The 17343-nt window shown below is 36.0% G+C and overlaps 1 protein-coding gene across 4 annotated transcripts in view; it reads right to left on the bottom strand.

The window, feature by feature from the left end:
- CPEB4 (cytoplasmic polyadenylation element binding protein 4) overlaps positions 1-17143 on the bottom strand; it is a 62617-nt gene extending 45474 nt beyond the window's left edge. For all 4 annotated transcript variants that reach the window (XM_059417380.1, XM_059417381.1, XM_059417382.1 and 1 more), the window contains exon 1: positions 15606-17143. In XM_059417380.1, the coding sequence (XP_059273363.1) occupies positions 15606-16730 (1125 nt within the window). In that variant the 5' untranslated portion in view covers positions 16731-17143. The remainder of the gene's footprint in view (positions 1-15605) is intronic.
- Between the last annotated feature and the right edge of the window lie 200 nt (positions 17144-17343).

Below are 17343 nucleotides of genomic sequence, written 5' to 3'. Positions count from 1 at the left end.
ATTCTTCCGGAGGAAAAGTACCAGTAATAACTAAAATTAAAGTGTGGCCTGATAAGTGAGAAATAGATGAAAACATTTTAAAATTAAACTCTGAAAGGAAGCAGTAATACAGATTCCTGACCCACCTGAAGAATAAAACTGGTACACACATGGATACAACCACAAGAATATGAAAGAAAAGGGGCTTCCACAGGAACTGGACAAGCAGAATTCTATAATCTCCTTTTCAGCTTTCTTTTATATTATTTTTTAACTCAAAGCCCCAGCTTTTTAAAAAAGTTCACCTGATTTTATCCCCCACCCCTTTTTTTAAACTTGTTGAATCTCACATTCCCTCTTTCCTAGCTAATTTCTAGAGCCTTAAGACTGACAGAGCACGCTCTCCACTGGAGAGCACTTTGTGATCAACCTGACATTTCTCTTCTGTCCTTCAATAACACTATTTGTCTTATCCCGTGAATCAGGGATCACGTCTCCTGACCCCACCACACCGTGTAGATAATCAGAGTGTTCACTGAATGAATTGTTATAGGATACCAGTTTTTTTTTTTTTTCAACTCTGCAACTTTAGGAGTCCAAAGATAGTTATATTTGGATATAATCCAATAATTAAAAGAGAGTATTACAGGATTTTTCCTGGGGCAGAGGTGGTATGGAGAGGATGAAGATGGGGATGGGGAGCAGGTGCCTTAACATGCTATTCTGCTCTGAACTGGTATGACTCCCTCCAGAACATCTTTCCCATTTTTTTTTTCTTGATTCTTTCCTCATCATCTTCATCTACTCAACATGGTCAATAGAGAAGCAGGAGGACACATGGTCAGAATCAGAATTTTTAAAGGTTAGTGTTCACAAAAAGGAAAACACTGTTCTGTTTTTCTTATCCTTCTTCATCTTATGCACTGAATTAACTCAAAACTTGTATTGCATATTCTTTTGGAAGCAAAGTGGATTTGAGGCAAAATCTGAGAAAGAAGTTAATTTAAAATTCCACTATCTCATTCTACAGTTACTAGATTTGTCCTCTGTTCTGAAATCTATGAACCACACCCATAACCCCACCAGCCACTGTCTCTACTATCTCCAGTACAAAACCTATCTTGGAGGCAATAATTCTCAGTATCTAGTAACTTGCTTATATCTTTAGCCAGTTTCCCAAGAGTAGGAAGTTATGTCTTACATCAAATGTTCTCAATGTATACAAACCCAAAGGGTGACAATATGCCAAGATATCCATTTCCTAAGCCCACAGGACTGACAGCTAGGGCAGGAACTCTCTAGCAGATGATTTCTGTTTCAGTATTATGTTTTCTAGGTGTGCCATGAGGTGACACAGGTTGAGAAGCCTTGTCCTACATTTCTGTAACACTGTGCCTCACACAGGACCTGACAGGTAGAAGGCACACGTGTTTGCTAAAGCAATGAATAAATGAATTCCTTCAAGTAATTTTTAAATGTTTAAAACGTTTCTTTCCTTCTGCTTCTTTAAGGTTTGTTTTTACATTTTCCCTTTTCTGCCGTAGAGTTATAGGTTTTCTTCTGCCAAAATAACTATAATGGGTAGTGGGGTAGGGGGTACTCAGCTATTTTTTTTTTTAATGCAACTAAAGCATTAAGCAACCTTGTGAATTTCCAGAACTTACATTTTGCCAATCACTAAATAACAAGAACACTGAAGAGAAGCAGCTGATAAAGACATACACATCCACAGTATGTTTTGGTTTATGACAGCTGTGTCCATTAAAGAAAGAAATTACTTTTTTACCTGTACATTTCTAAATGTACATTTCTAAATGAATTTTAGCAAAGCAACTTCGTTACCTCCTGCCCAGCTATCACATACTGCCTGAAACAGAAGATTTTTTGTAAGATAACCCCTCACTTCTAATTGGTGGAATACATTAAAATTAAAATCCTTAATGAAATTTTTAAATTTTCAAGTAATGCTTTATGGGATTAAAAACAAACCCTCTATCCTTTTTACACTTTGTCATGATTTAATACAAGGGTGACAAATAAACACCAATATACAAACTCTCATCAACTGGTATCGCCCCTCAGATGCAATGTGTTGGGAAGGATTTTTAGGCTCGGTATGGATTCAGAAGGGAACAGTGTCTGGACAGATTGCTAATGATTTAAGTGCAAGGTACAGGACCCAATGGCACAGTTACCACATTCTTGCCAACCCTTGCCTAATCTGTATTCTTTCCCACAGTCCAATCTTATTATAATTATTATAAATGACTACATTTGTATAACATTTTACTTCTTATGATTCTTTTGCAATTCAAAGAGTTCAAAAGCCACATATTTTGTCAAGTAAACATTCTATTCTCAGAGAGGGTCTAAAGTTATCCTTCTCACTATCCTCTCACTGATCTTCTCCATCTACTTTTAACCCCGAATTAAAAACAAAAACAAAAATCTAGAATGTAAGTATGCCATCAGGAAGTAGGTGGAAGTAGGTCCAAACAAATAAACCCAAGGAAGTAGATCCAAACAAATAAACCCAAGGAATAAGAACAGTAGCACAAACAATGTTGGTTTTCTTACCCGATAAAGTATCAAATCAAGAGGGCTTTGGTTTCCATATTTCATTCTTTGATTTTACCCTTTTGATTGCTAATTGGGCCAAATATCATAACCACTTATCTATTTTCTTGGATCCATTTCCAGAAAGTAAACTAACTATAAAATAGAAACCCTGCTAAGTGAAAACTCTTCTTGATTGATTATGAGCTGATAACCAAAATATGAATATCAGCGTCAATCAGAAGAATGAGCATTAGACACTAGGAAGCCCCAACTCCACCACTGGTGTGTCATGTGAGCTTGGACTCTTTCATCTTCTAGACCTCTTTACTGATCTGAAAAAGGAAAGAGTTTTATTAGACCTCTAATGTCCTTTTCCTAAGTCCAAAATATATTTGTATTCTAGCTTTCCGACATCCTTAGCTTGTGCTCTCCCAAGATTTGGCTTAAATTATGGTGATGAGTATGGCAGGAAGCAAAGCATAAAGGAGAATGGCTAATGAAAACTCATCACTTTGTGCCCTTTGTGCCCACAAACAGGTGAGGATCAATAATGTTAATAAGAAAATGAACCCTTAGCAACTTAGGACATTTGCTGCATCTTCTTACGCTATACACAATGCAAAATAACAAGATTTTTAATAAAAAAAAATTTACTTAAAACAATTGATTGATGTGGGATGTCCTGATTTAAGATAATAGGGCAAAGAATCTACCATGAAACAAAAAACACCAGCAACCAAATCTGCTTCAGCCCACCACCAGCCAGTTTCTCCTGGCAACGTAAAGGGAGAAAAGGTAAAAAAAGAGAACTACCTTTTATTGAGCATCTACTAAGAAATCTGACATTATTTTAGGTACTTTATTAATACTGTCTTAATACCTCTTTATAAGTTAGATGGCATTATTCCTGTTTTAATGATTAAAACTAAGACCAAGAAAAATTCTGTAATTACTGCACAGACAGGTTACTGCATAGTTCAGCAGCTTAGTCAGGATTCAAGCCTAAGTCTCCCTCCAAAGCAGGCGATAATTCCTTGGATAACGTAATGATCATGGGAGTCAAAGGACCACACTAATTAAGGCATACATTTGAATGAATAAGACATTCTGCTGTAAAGGTTCTGGGAGCAGGAACATGCTGGCAAGTGCCCAGCAAACAGGAGGCACTCAAGTATTTCTCAATAACTCAAAAGAAGAACAAAATGTATGTATAAGAATAATACAGGAATAATATCAGACATACTAAAAAGATAAGAAGCCTTATCTTCCTTCTTCCCACTGAGGTGACAAAGAGACATGGTACGCAAATTAGAAAGCTACCACAGATGCCTCTCGTAGTTATCTACTGCTAACCACAGAAGTAGAAGTGGTAGAAACAGTAATAATCATCATAATAACAGCAGCTGACCCTTATCAAGATCTAATGCTTTCCATGTGGGATCTTATTAATTCTTCACAAAAATCCTACACAATTAGGTATGTTCAGCAGTTATCCCATTTCACAGATGAAGAAATGGAGGTTGAGAGTGATTAGACAACTCTATCAATGCAAAGTAAGTGGAGAGGCAGAATTTGAACCTAGACCTTCTGACTCTACAACATGTGAGATTATAAATCATGAATGAAAATAGAAGAGCACCAATTATCTTCAAGGCTCAGCAATACAAACTTGATTACCATACTTAGACCTCATTTTATTTTGTAATCTTAATTGTTGTATTTAATATATTGACTTGTATGTTAGTAACTGGTTGGCTTTGGTTTCTGTCATCTCTACAGGACAATTTCCAAAGGAAAAACCATACAAATCAATATAAAAATCAAAGTTGGAAAAAAAATAATGTTCTTATAAAACAAGTATTTCAAAAATACCCATCCTTTTAATTTACACCTGAGTAATCCTGACTGCCATGGCAAAATAGGAAGACTTGCATCAGCAAATAACTGATGACATGACTTTGCATAACATTCTAGAAGTAGCCAAAATAAACACGTGAACCTGTTGGTCTATTACCAACAGGAAGAACAACTACACTGCAATTATACCACAAACCAAAATCATCATTCGTGGCTTTTTTTTTTTTTTTTTTTAAAGACACTCAGATGGCTACTCTAAGCCAGTGTTTCTCATACTTGGGAGCATATCAGAATCATCTGGAGATCTTGTCAAATCACAGATTACCCATAAAGTGTCTCAATCGGTAGTTCTGGGTAGGGTCCAAGAATTCACACTTCTAATAAGTTTCTAAGTGATAACAGGGACCACACTTTGAGAAGCACTGAGTTAAGCAATTATATTCAACAGGTTAACTTCCTTAGATACGTTGCATTGTGACTTGTAGCAGACTGGCCATGATACAGTCAAGTTTAAATATTCTACATCAACCATTTTAAGGTATCTGCATGAAGAGGCAGCCTTTGCTCTCAGACCCCCAAAAAACGACCCCCCCCAAAAAAGCCTTCTCCAAGCTCTGAGATGCCTAACTTGGAAAAAGATTACAATCAAGTTCAATTTCAACAGATCAACCACCATGACCATTCTATTACTGGTCTTGTCTTTTTATATTTGAGTTAGTATGTTTTTGCATCACTAGACTGGGTCTAAAACACAAAAAGTACTTAACTGAATGTAACCACGTTATTAAGAACCAAAGCCAAAAGTCAGCTACTCCCTTTACTCACTCTCTCCCTATAATATAGACAGACACTACTATGATTCACTTCCCAGACAACTATGTATCTGTATCAGCCGATGAGGTTTCTCTTCTTGGCTTAAAGTTTCCCTAATGAAGAAGGGAAAAGAAAATATTTTGGTTTGAAAGGAAAGTATATGCCAGTATGTCAGCTGCCAAAATAAACAGGAAGTTTGAAGTGCCAGTGAGCCCATAATTAATCAAAGGTACTATGGGAGTTTTAATCTGAGATTTGCCAAAATATAAATGTTCTTCTTGGATTAAACATTTAAGCCCACAGGCATCAAAAACTGACTACATAGTCAACCTTCATGATTCCACTTCCAGATGACCCTTACATCCCAGTGCAGGCCCAAGTCCCTTTTCCCCCACCTCACTAGCATAATGCCATTCCATAGGATGTTGACAAGTTCCCTTATAGCTATCCCCCCGGCAGGCTGTAAGCACCACGCACATAATCTCTCCATAGCCACAGACTGTAGCATAGGTGTAGCATGCTGTAGTCCATCATCAACACCACCATTATTAAAGAGTGGCTAACATGTTCTTCCTGGTTCCATGTTGGGCATCTTATATGAATTATATACGATTTACATACATTCATTCCTCACAACCATCACGTAAAGTGTATATAAGTATCATCCCCATTTTAGGCAAATAATGCTATGAGAAGTTAACTAATAACTCTCAAAGTCATATAGTAGTGGAGGAGTCTGACCTCAGAGCAGAAGCTCAGAAAAGTGGCTCATTTCATAAGCCTCATTAGGACCTAGAAATTTCAATGTATAAACAAACACCTGGCAGGTATGACATCCTTCACTATGCAGAGAACCTGAATGTTGAGAACGAGGTCAGAGGTTAAAGTCAAAGAGGTAATCATCTACACTAATCACCTTCAGTCAGTACTTTCTCATTATGATGGCATAATAGTGAAGGCAGAATCTTACAGGCTACCAGATGCTCCCTTAAAAAACTATAACTAAAAAATTAATGTCTTTAGTGTATTACCCTGTTTGAAGCAACAAGTCCATTTGCTCCCATGTGAACTGACGAATCAGATTTCTTCAGAAAGCCTCTGAGGAAACTTTCTTTAATTCCACCTTTATTAAATAAACCATACTCATTTTGAGCATGAGAAATCCTTAAAATGGTAAACATTTCTTATCACCACTTAACTGAATTTAAAAAACAAACTGCCATTCCAGACTTGATCAGTCAATTCCTGGATCAACAGACTACTTCTTCTCTTGACTGTGTGTAGATTCTCACCTTGCCTGGCAGAAAGAAATAATTAAAATCTATTCTATTCTAAAGGATACCTGGGTGGCTCAGTTGGTTAAGCATCCAACTCTTGATAACAGCTCAGGTTATGATCTCACAGTCATGAGATCAAGCCCCACATCAAGCTCTTACACCCAGTAGAATAAATGAATACAACCCTCTCCCTCTGTCCTCCCCAACATGGACTCTCATGCTCTCTAAAAAAAACAAAACAAAACAAAACAACAATAAAAAACTACTCTATTCCAAGACCTGAGTTTAAATTACCACTTACTAGACAAGTGATCTTGACACCACAGCATCTCTGAACCTTGGTTTCATCAACAAAATGAGGAGACCTTATAAAGCTGGTGAGGAGTAATGGGATAAGGTATCTGACAGATTGCACAAAATGTGCAGCAGTTAGCAGACCCATTCAATAAACATTCCTTCTGCCCCTTCTTTCTGGTGAAATGGCAAAAGAGCCTGAAACTAACATATTAAATTAGATATTGTTATATCTGAATAATTCAGCTGTTCTGTGCTATTTCCTGTAGCCTGTTTTCATAGGAAAATGAAATAGAAAAAATATTAATAAGCTACTCAGGGCCAAGAAGTCACTAGTTTCAGGAAAATACTTAAATATTACTAACACTCAACCCTAAAGAATGAAGTCATTTAGACCCTTCTGACCCTTCCTCCATCTTTGGCTGCTTACTGGCTTTTAGAGTTCCTCTGCTCCATGTCTACTGGGCCTGATCAGGGTCAAGAATCAGCAAAGAAAATGGTCACCCAAAAGCACAATCTTTATTTCTAAACTGAGGCTTGCCTGTGTCCTGTAATCAATGAAATCTCTCTTGCGAGCCCGAGACCAAAGTCAAAAAGCAGCCTATAGGAAAAAAGAGCCATTCTGGGCTCTCACAATTCCCACCCTCATATCCTTAGCTCTCCAGAGTTTCCCCGAATAGAAGGCACTTCTAAACACTCAGGTACAAAGAGGTCACCAGACTATACACGTCACAAGAAGGAGCATGCTCGCCTTGGTCATGTGTTGCCAGCATATGGTCCACTGAAAGTATCAAACATTTGTAGATTGAAAGTGAGCAAGAAGTGAAAAAATTTGATGCAGTGCAAAGGCCAGCAAAAGGCCCCAAACCTCGAAATTCCTCTTTAAAAATAAAAGCAGACGAACAAACAAAAACACAACCAAAGAGTTCCCAGTCCTGTCTTAATCACTCTCCTTTCAGAGAACCTTCCCACAAGTCCCTGGGAGTCCAAATGGGGCTAAAAAGGTAAGAATAAGCTGGAGAAAGGAAAACTGGAGAATCTCCTCCCAAATTTTCAGCCACCAATTGATGCTTTGTCGCTTTTGATGGATCTCTCACCCCTCCTTTATTTTTTTTATGGCCATGTGACCACCAGCATACTTCTCTGCCCAGAAGGGAGGAGATGAGGCCAGCAGCGATTTCCTTAGAGATTAGTACCAGCTTGAATGGGGAAACAAGCTGAGCAAGTGCAACAGAAATGTGGGCCTTGCTTCAGTTTCTCACTATCTTTTCTTAAAAACCACTAGAAAATTTCTTTGTAGTTGTTTTTACGGGGGTGGGGGGGTGGGGGGGAGACTCCTAATCTTTTAGAGACACATACTAAAGCACTTACACTGGAATGATACAATATCTGGGAACTGCTTGAAAATAACATGCAAGGGGAGAAGGTTAGGAAGAAGACAGAGGAGTTGGTCCAGGAGTCGGTCATTACTGAAGCCAGATGACATGCACATGGGGGGGTTTATACTATTTTGTCTATTATTGAATATGCTTAAATTTTTCCCTAATAAAAAACGTAAAAGACATGAGGTTAAACACTTTACCAAAATAGAGACAGGGAATATAAAGAAAAAAAAAAAAAAAAAACGGTTGGTCACTAAATTTTTTAGCAGTGTTCAAGAAAATAAGGACATCATCTAGCTTGATTCCCGCTATTATTTACGTACAATGACTTTATTTTAAGGAATCATAGTTTGATTTATGAAATTCTTCTTTAAAATTAAGCTCAAATTAACATACACAAATTATACCATATTTCACATTTCGTATTTTAAGAATATGTGCTATTTTCAAGATTTTTAATTAATATTTCTATTTGATAACCAGTCAAAACAAAGGAGAAAATGAAGGATCAGGAAGGTTGCTTGCCCCAGGTCTTATAGTTAGTAAGTGGAGGACCATATTTGGAACCCAGATCTGACTTCCATACTACAATTAGGAGATTTTTCTGAACAGCAATATTCTTATGCTGACTTTTTTTTTTTTAAGGTTCTTACAGATTAAGATGACAACTACTTCACTGACTAGCACTATATGCATCCCTCAAAAACACCTGGAAGGACTACTATGAAAAGTATGTTATATAATATTTAAATATAAATATGGCTTTAGAATGTATAATCCTGGAGGATTAACTATAATTTAGTTTGGATGTATAAAAAAATAATGATTAGGATATTTCTGGTAAATACTCAACAAACAAAAATTGCCCAACCTAAATATTCTACAATATGAAAAGTACTTGAACAGCCTAAGACTTTGACCTTTAATAATTCAGTTTGCAAACATGAGAGAGGACTTGTGAGTGGCTGATGGAGTTTCTTCCTTGACATGTAATGAGACCCGAACTCCACTCCCATAGGTTAAAGTTTGCCTTTTGTGTTACCATTTTGCCACAAAACTTAAATAAGCACATGCTGCATATAAGTATACAAGTAATACATTTATAAATGTGACCATTAATAAAATATTTGAAAATACCACATTGTTTTTGTTATACCTTAAGTGGGATCTGCTAATTTGTCTTAAAGTTTGTAACAGCTCCTGGATTAAAATGACACGAAACTATCAGTTGCTAATTTGTTTATAATGAGAAAAAAAGTATGTTTAGTATCATTCAGGGGTTAGCACAGGTCGGAAATACATTATAAATCAAACCAAAACAACTTTTATGAGATATCTAGCCTTGTCCCTAGTCCATAACATAGGAGGTGTTTAATAAATAATGTACTAAATAAGTTAACTAAAATATAAAAAACAAAACTGAAATCCAGGATAAAAGATAAAATATACTCAATTCAAATATATGGTACCCTTTCCTATCTCTTCTCCAAAAAAAAAAAAAAAAAAAAAATCACAAATTCTCCTTTGAAATAGTCTCCTTTAATGTAAGGAGAATGTAAAAACAATCAAATGTTCTAAATTAAATGTTCTAAATTTCTTAAAATAACCGTAGGCAAAATCTTTCAAGATATTGAATGATGTGGTCTGCCAATACTAATGAAAGTTTAGATATATACAATTATAAAACTTCTCAAGAAAACTGATAATTTGGCTAAATGTTTTATCTGTCTTAAGCTGCATCTAGTTTATTCAAAAGGAGTACTCTAAGAAGTAAAGCATGTATAATAAGATAAGCAATACAAAGAACTGTTCAAAAATACTGTATTTGTAATTAATTTCATTATTTTACAAATTTTAGAGAGCCATATTTTAAATTTAAAAAAAAATTAAGCTACCTACTATGGCCCTTAAGGTACTCACAAAAAGCCTTCACTACTGGGTATTAAAACGTTGATGAGGTTTTCTTCCTGAACTTAAGCAATTTGTTCAAGGTCACACAGCTAATTAGAGTGCAGAGTCAAACTCAAGTCTACTTGGATCCAGAGGTTATGCTTCATTCTACTACATGTTTGGCCTCATAAAATAGCCTATCTCAGTAATTATTTAAGTCTCACCTTCAGAAACTGATTAAAAATAACATTTTTATTATTCTACCTACTAAGAATTTTCTGAAAACCTGAAAGTAGAACTCCTTTTGTTTCAATAATATAAGATGTGATGAGAAACTATACTAAATTTGAAGTAAAAAAATTACATATTGCCATAGATTTATCATGGTAAAAATACACTTTAATTTCTGCAAGAGGAATTTTCTTTGTACAATTAAATATAAAATGAGTTTGTCAGAAAATATTAAAACAGGGGCGCCTGGGTGGCTCAGTGGGTTAAAGCCTCTGCCTTCAGCTCAGGTCATGATCCCAGGGTCCTGGAATGGAGCCCCGCACCAAGATCTCTGCTCAGTGGGGAGCTTGCTTCCTCCTCTCTCTCTGCCTGCTTCTCTTCCTACTTGTGATCTCTGTCTGTCAAATAAATAAATATTTTTTTAAAAAAGAAAATATTAAAACAAATACTCATGTTATGGGCTCCCTGCCTTAAAGAGAAATGCATTATACACATTATCTTATTTGTGATGGAACCAAAAACTGAGATACAATGTAGTGCTGAAAAAATGTGATAATGGATCTTCAAGCTAATTTTCCTTATAGCAAGATAAAGTCATAAAAAAATAAATATAGGCTATAAAATTTAAACTAGGCATACATTAACTTTAAGATTACTTTTCCACTTCTTTCTCATGAATACAATAAGGATTATTCTCAAAAACATAAACCCATGAACTAAGAGCATCCTTCTAGTTGCAACTAGCAACAACCACGCTCACTAAGCTTGCTATAAATAGGTTTTTCCTGAAAGATGTGGAACAATGTGTTGATCATATTCCATGGCTTCTGTGAAGACAACAAAAAGTAATCAAAAAACTCTACCCCGCCCAAGTTTTGATTCCATCAGAAAAGCAATTAAACCTAGTTCAAAGGCTTTCTACAAAAAGGCATAATATAGCTGGTATGCTTTCCCAAAGCTTTTCCAATATCTCAGTTCTGCTGGAGCCAAAACCATCCAACCCATACTTTATTGTGAAGAAATTAATCTCCGTTCTTCTAATATAAATAAATACAAAGTCAAAGAAAACGTTTCCCATACAAAGATCCCTCCTGGGACTATTATTAAAAAACAAAAAGTGTAACAAGGTTACAGTTAAGACAATTGTAATAATTCATCATGACTTTCAGAACTGAAGCAATGCAGTAACTGTTTTCAAATACAAGATGCTATATATAATTTGAAGGATCAATAAACTGACAACATAAGCAGAGTTATTAAAGTGACATGAATTATTTGCCTGGTTAAGGCAACTCAACAAATCCATGGTGACTGTGTCTAAAGTAAGAGCAAATGGGCTCTAAATCCTAAAATGTCTCCCTATTAAGTTTTAGATGGTCTTTGTGAAAGATTCTATCCACTCTCTTCCTTTTTATTTTTCGTTTTTTATTTTTTTGCCTACTTCTGGTTTTTACCTAATGGAGGTGTGAGCATACCTGAGCTGAAGATAAGAGACTATCAGAATATATGCTACACATTTCTCCTTTACTTTCCTGTAAGGACAGAAGATCTAGGCACCCCTCCAAAGAGGTGCTGTAGTCAAATAAAATTACTGGCAAGTGCTCCAATGTATTATTTGGTTTAGACATTGGAATTCCAGGATGTGTTTGGCAGGACAAGGAGAATTTTTTTCTCCTTAATATAAGGGTCAAATCATGCCTTTAGTCACATGAATATTGACCTTGTTTCTTCATTTTGAAATTGGGACAATAAAATCAAACATGTGAAAGCACCTAGTTCAGTGCCTGGTATATACTAAAACTACACAAGAAAATTTTTTTGACTTGAGTATTATCTAAGTTTAGCATTTTAAAGTTGATAGGTATATTCTATTATTTTCTATTCTTTTCCATTTTCAAATCTGTAATCATCTTTTAATTATCATGCATCAATCATTCAAACCATAAAATTTTTCCTCTCATCTTGTTTCTGGGAGGTGTTCCCTCCTCCCCACAACACACCTGTACTATGTTTATGTGAAGAGGCACTGTAGTATATTGGTTGAAAGCCAAGACTTGTATATGAATAGTAATAATAACTTTTACCTCATAGGATTGTTGGATAAATTAAATGAGTTAATAAATGTAAAACATTTAGAAACCGTAAGCATGTTAGTTATTAGTCAATGTATATTCATTTAGTTTTATCTGAAAACAGGATTTGAGGCATGTCATTTGAGTTCATATAATGAGAGCTTTAAAAAAGAAAAAAAGAAAAAAAAACTAGAAGAATACCCTTTTTCAATATAAAAAATATTTCCAAAATACACTGCCTTGCCATATCAATTATTAAGGGGACTAGTCACATATTTGAAATCTGTTTTTGCTCCACAAGCTTAGATAAAAGAGAATGTTAAGACTGGACAACAAAACAAACTAAAAATGTTATCATTAATTTTAATTCACTATATGTACCCAAATCTGCATTAAACAAATGTAAAAACCATTCTGATTAATTTTAAAATAAAACAAACATTGTCCAATATTAGTTACATAGCAGGTAAACTCTTTCCTTTCAATAATACTAATATTATAATATAATCACGTAAGCTGGATTCTGTCATTTCTGTGATATATTTCCAGAGCTCTCTATAACACCTAAGGAATTCTTAACAATAGCCATTAAAACTGAATTACTAATATCTGTAAAATTTCTTTCCTAAAATTAATAGTGCTTAGGGTAATACATTTAAATAAGATGGCAGCGGTTTGGAAAGAGTATGGTTGTGGTTGCAGCAATTTCAATTCCACAACAGCTCACATCAGGACCATAAGGAACTTAGACATCACCTCTGTCACCCCCCACCCCCCACATTTTATGGAGAAACTGAGGTCCCCAAATGCCAAGAGCCACCTAGGTCTCCAGCCTCCCAGTCAAATAAATATTCCTTCAAGTTATTCATATCAAATCTAACCAAGTAATTCATACCAATCCAAAATTGTATTTCTTCTTTTTGCCAAAAACCAATTCAAAAGAGAACTGTTAAAACGCACAAAGACACACACACACAGAGAACTACATTCATTTAAGTAAGCATACAGTAATCAGTTTACTAACTTCTTGTGTATTCTTTTTCAAAACCCAAAATGCTGTGACTTTCAAATCACCCCCACATTTGTTCCTGGCCCCCTGAACCCTCCTCCCATTCCTAAAAATGGTAGGGAGTGATGAGCAGAAATCAACCATTTACTTTTTCATCCTACCATATTTCAGCCAGGTATATGGACTCATCCTTTTCCATCCTCAGCATGATAGACAACAATTCTAAGGGAAGAGTTTAGTTTCTAACACTATTTTTTAGTGTCAAGCTTAGTTAACTTTATTATTTCATAAATTAGCTTAATCTCCAACTGATCCAAAAGATTTCATTAGTCCCCCAAAATATTGGTAATATGCATGTATACAGTTTATTCATTTCCTGAAATTTTTATTTTTCCCAAAGCAAACTTTCAAACGTTGGTAAACTGACCACAGAAAATAAACCATGAGGTCATATAAGTTCAGTCCTATAAGTTTGTTCTGTCAGTGTACTCTAACAAAATAAAGTGTATTCAATTCTAAGCCAATCTTAATCCAATTAAAATGTACAGAATGCCACCTTAGATTTAAAAATTAGCAACATATGACTAATTCAAAATAGTCACCTTTGCACTAAATTTTCTTTAAATTTATGTTCAAAGAATATTAAAAGCAACTTTTTAAAAAATAGACTTCGTGAAATCACCAATGTCTAAAAGCCTTTTACCTAGCCACTAACACAAGATAATTGCTCTTCAGTTTGAGTAAAGGCCTTTCTAAAACAAAAAGTCAACAGCTTTCTAATACTCAGGCAAAAAAATTATTTTTAAATATCTAAAACTAAACTTAATCAAATATTTTATGATACATCCTAACTATTCCACCTGAAACCTTGAAGGAAGGGACATTTAATTCCTTGGAATGACACAGGATTCTCTTAGCAAACTTGCCCTCCCACTAAGCAAATTATTAATCAAAACATATAGTTCTGCTTTGTGCTGACATCATATCTGGGGACATTGAAACTGTTTTGTAATGTGTCTTAGCCCTTGCAGAAACATCTCTAAAATAACCCTCTATCTGTGGTACATGTATATTTGTATACACATGTATACATGTTTTTTCAACCTAGGGTTTGTACTCTTATTAGTTGTGCACTTTTGGGCAAGTTATAGTTTTCTGATACTCAATTTTCTCATCCACAGAATGGGGATAATAACAGAACTTACCTTGAAGGGTCACTGTGAGGACTGATTCAATGTTAACTTATTATCCCATATAAATTTTCCAAACACATATAAACAATCATACCCTCAAATATACAAACTCAGTGGGGCATCTGATGTTCAATTAACTATGAAATTCTCTTTATTTCTATCAACTAGAATGGCTGCTCATTAATTCAAAAACATCAAACCATGTGACTCTTACAGAATAAGGAAACACTGGTGGCAAGAAAGACAAGTGATCTTTGCCTGGATCTATTTTTAGGAATGGCTTATCTACACCCCTAGTGTTAACCCTGGAAAATAAACAAATGGATGAAAGGCATCATAAAAGAGTCACTCTGAGATCAACAGTTCCATGGTATTTGAAAATAAAAGGAGATGAAGAAAACATTTAGATCATTTCTGTACCAGTCCTTTCTGACACAGGGCAGGCTGGAATTTGCAAAGAGGTTTAAGTGGAATTGCTGAATTGATGAATTCAGACTGTTCAGACTGCAAGGTTCAGAGAAGTTCCAGGTTTAAAGTGCAACCAGTGAGAAAACTATAATTCAATAGTTGGCTTTCAGTGAATAATTGCTAGCCTACAGTGGAGGGAAAAAAATGAATTTTTTGGTTATACGGTTACTTCATCCGGGCAGAAAATGATCATCAGTTTCCACAATGAAGTATACTTATATCTATATATTATTTATTCTCACCTAAAAAAGTAGGGAAAAACCAACCCTGATGATCCTGTCCGGCTAGAAAGCTATTATAGTTAATAATTACAACATCTCTAGCTACCTGGTATTCATAATTATGCCAATTCACACTATTATCTGTGGGGAAGATTACAATTAGAAATTTATCAAAGAAACAGCTGAATATTTTATTCCAAATCATACTCCTGTCCTGGCAAAATAACATCTGATAATTAATTCATTTTCTAAGAAGAGTTCTGCTATATACATGGACCAGTCAAACTCTTTTAGTTAAATAGATATTAAACCATGCAACTTCCTTGTTCATCTTAATCTATTAATGGAACATAATCTTACCGGAAAAGGAAAAATGTTGTCAGCCCTGTTCAAGCTATCTTCCATCCAGGATTTAGGAGCAAAGGCAGAGCTGGGGCGAGCGTACTTCTGCAGCTGAATATGATTGCTTGCAAAATTTTTCTTCAGAGGCGAGATAGAATTCAGGGGCGTTATTCCTCCATTCAGCCCTCTGCGGTGATCTCGGCCTTGGGAACCTCCCCAGCCCCCATATCCACCACCTCCCGGGCTCCACGAAGAAGATGGTGTAGGAGAGGGACTCTGGTAGCTGCTCCATGGAGAGGGGGGTTTGTTAAGATTATTTGCCAAATGAGGCAGCTGGTTAAAAGCAGCATTTCTATGTGTGAAAGGTGGGGGATGGGGACTGGCAGGAGACCTCCTCTGCTGCTGATGCTGGCTGTGATGATGCTGGAAATGAGGGTGATGAGGGTGGTGCTGTGAGAGAGGCCCGATCTGAGGGGAGAAGCTGCCTCCAAAGCCAGGGCTGACATGATGGGGAAAATTTTGAAACAACAGAGCACCGTTATTAGCCGAAGCAGCCGGGACCCCTCCCTGGTGAAAGAAACTTGCATCTTCATTGATGATTGTAGAGGAAGAAGGTGCTATCGCTGCTGACCAGTTACTGAAACCAGTAAGAGACGAAGCACTAGACGTCAAGGGTTGGGTCGAAGTACCTAGCCCCGTGGCTTCTTGATAATCAAACCCTGTCAACACTGGTGACTCGATTCTTATTTTCTCCTTCCCATTGCCATTTTCTGAAGAATTGTCCCCTTGATTTTCTTCTGATTTTGCCTTCTCAGGTTCAGGCAGTATTCCAGCTTCCTGACCTGGACTGGGTGAGAGCTGCTGCTTTTCTAAAGGGTCTTGCTGTTCCTGTTGCTGACTTTTTGCTTTTTCCGACCCCAAGATCTCATCCTGAATGTTATGGGTAGCGGGAGCAGGAAAGAGCCAAGCTGACCCGGCACTGCTGCCATTGGCAGCTGTGTTATTATTTATAAAAGCAGCAGGGCTGGGGGTGGCATTTTGGTGATGGTGTGGAGGCTGCAGATGTGGATGGAATCTGACTGGAAAAGCAGATTTATTCCCAGTATTGCTTTGCACTAGCACTCCAAACCCGTAATCCCCCATTTATTATTTTTAGGATCAGATTCTTACGATAAAAAATGACAACCTAATGTCTCACGTCTTTGTAGCCTCTACCCAAAATTTAAGTTGTTTGTTTGAAATGTCTTATTTATAGCTAGCTCAAAGATCGCAGCTTATCACTTGAAATAGTTCTGATTTGGAATTCTGGTCTCTGAAAGAAAAAAAAAAAACTAAAAAAAAATCTCTTAAAACATTGACATGAATCCAACTGGGCTTATTTCTAGGAGGGAATAAAAACGAAGAGGGTAAAAATCAAGTCTTTGGTTAGTAAAATAGGCGCTTTCTTTTTCCAAAGGAAAATGTACATGAATGACAAAAACACAGCTTCTCAAGCATCTATGGATGTAGAAGAATAAGCATTGCGCGGAGTAAAAATATATATATATATATAATTTAACAATCACATATGATCTTCCTCAGCAGGTTTAGATTCACTCACATAAAAATTAGAATAGGGCTAAGAGGAGAATACGTTCTTTTCTTGGCAGCTTGGTTAAAAAAAATCAGGAATAATTTAAGAACATTATATATTATATATTTATATATATAGATTATATTAGGTTATCTGGGGTGGGAGGTGAATTCCTGGTTGCGG

The sequence above is a fragment of the Mustela nigripes genome, chromosome 12, assembly GCF_022355385.1.
Source record: "Mustela nigripes isolate SB6536 chromosome 12, MUSNIG.SB6536, whole genome shotgun sequence".
Taxonomy (NCBI): domain Eukaryota; kingdom Metazoa; phylum Chordata; class Mammalia; order Carnivora; family Mustelidae; genus Mustela; species Mustela nigripes.
This window is presented reverse-complemented; position numbering and strand designations above follow the sequence as displayed.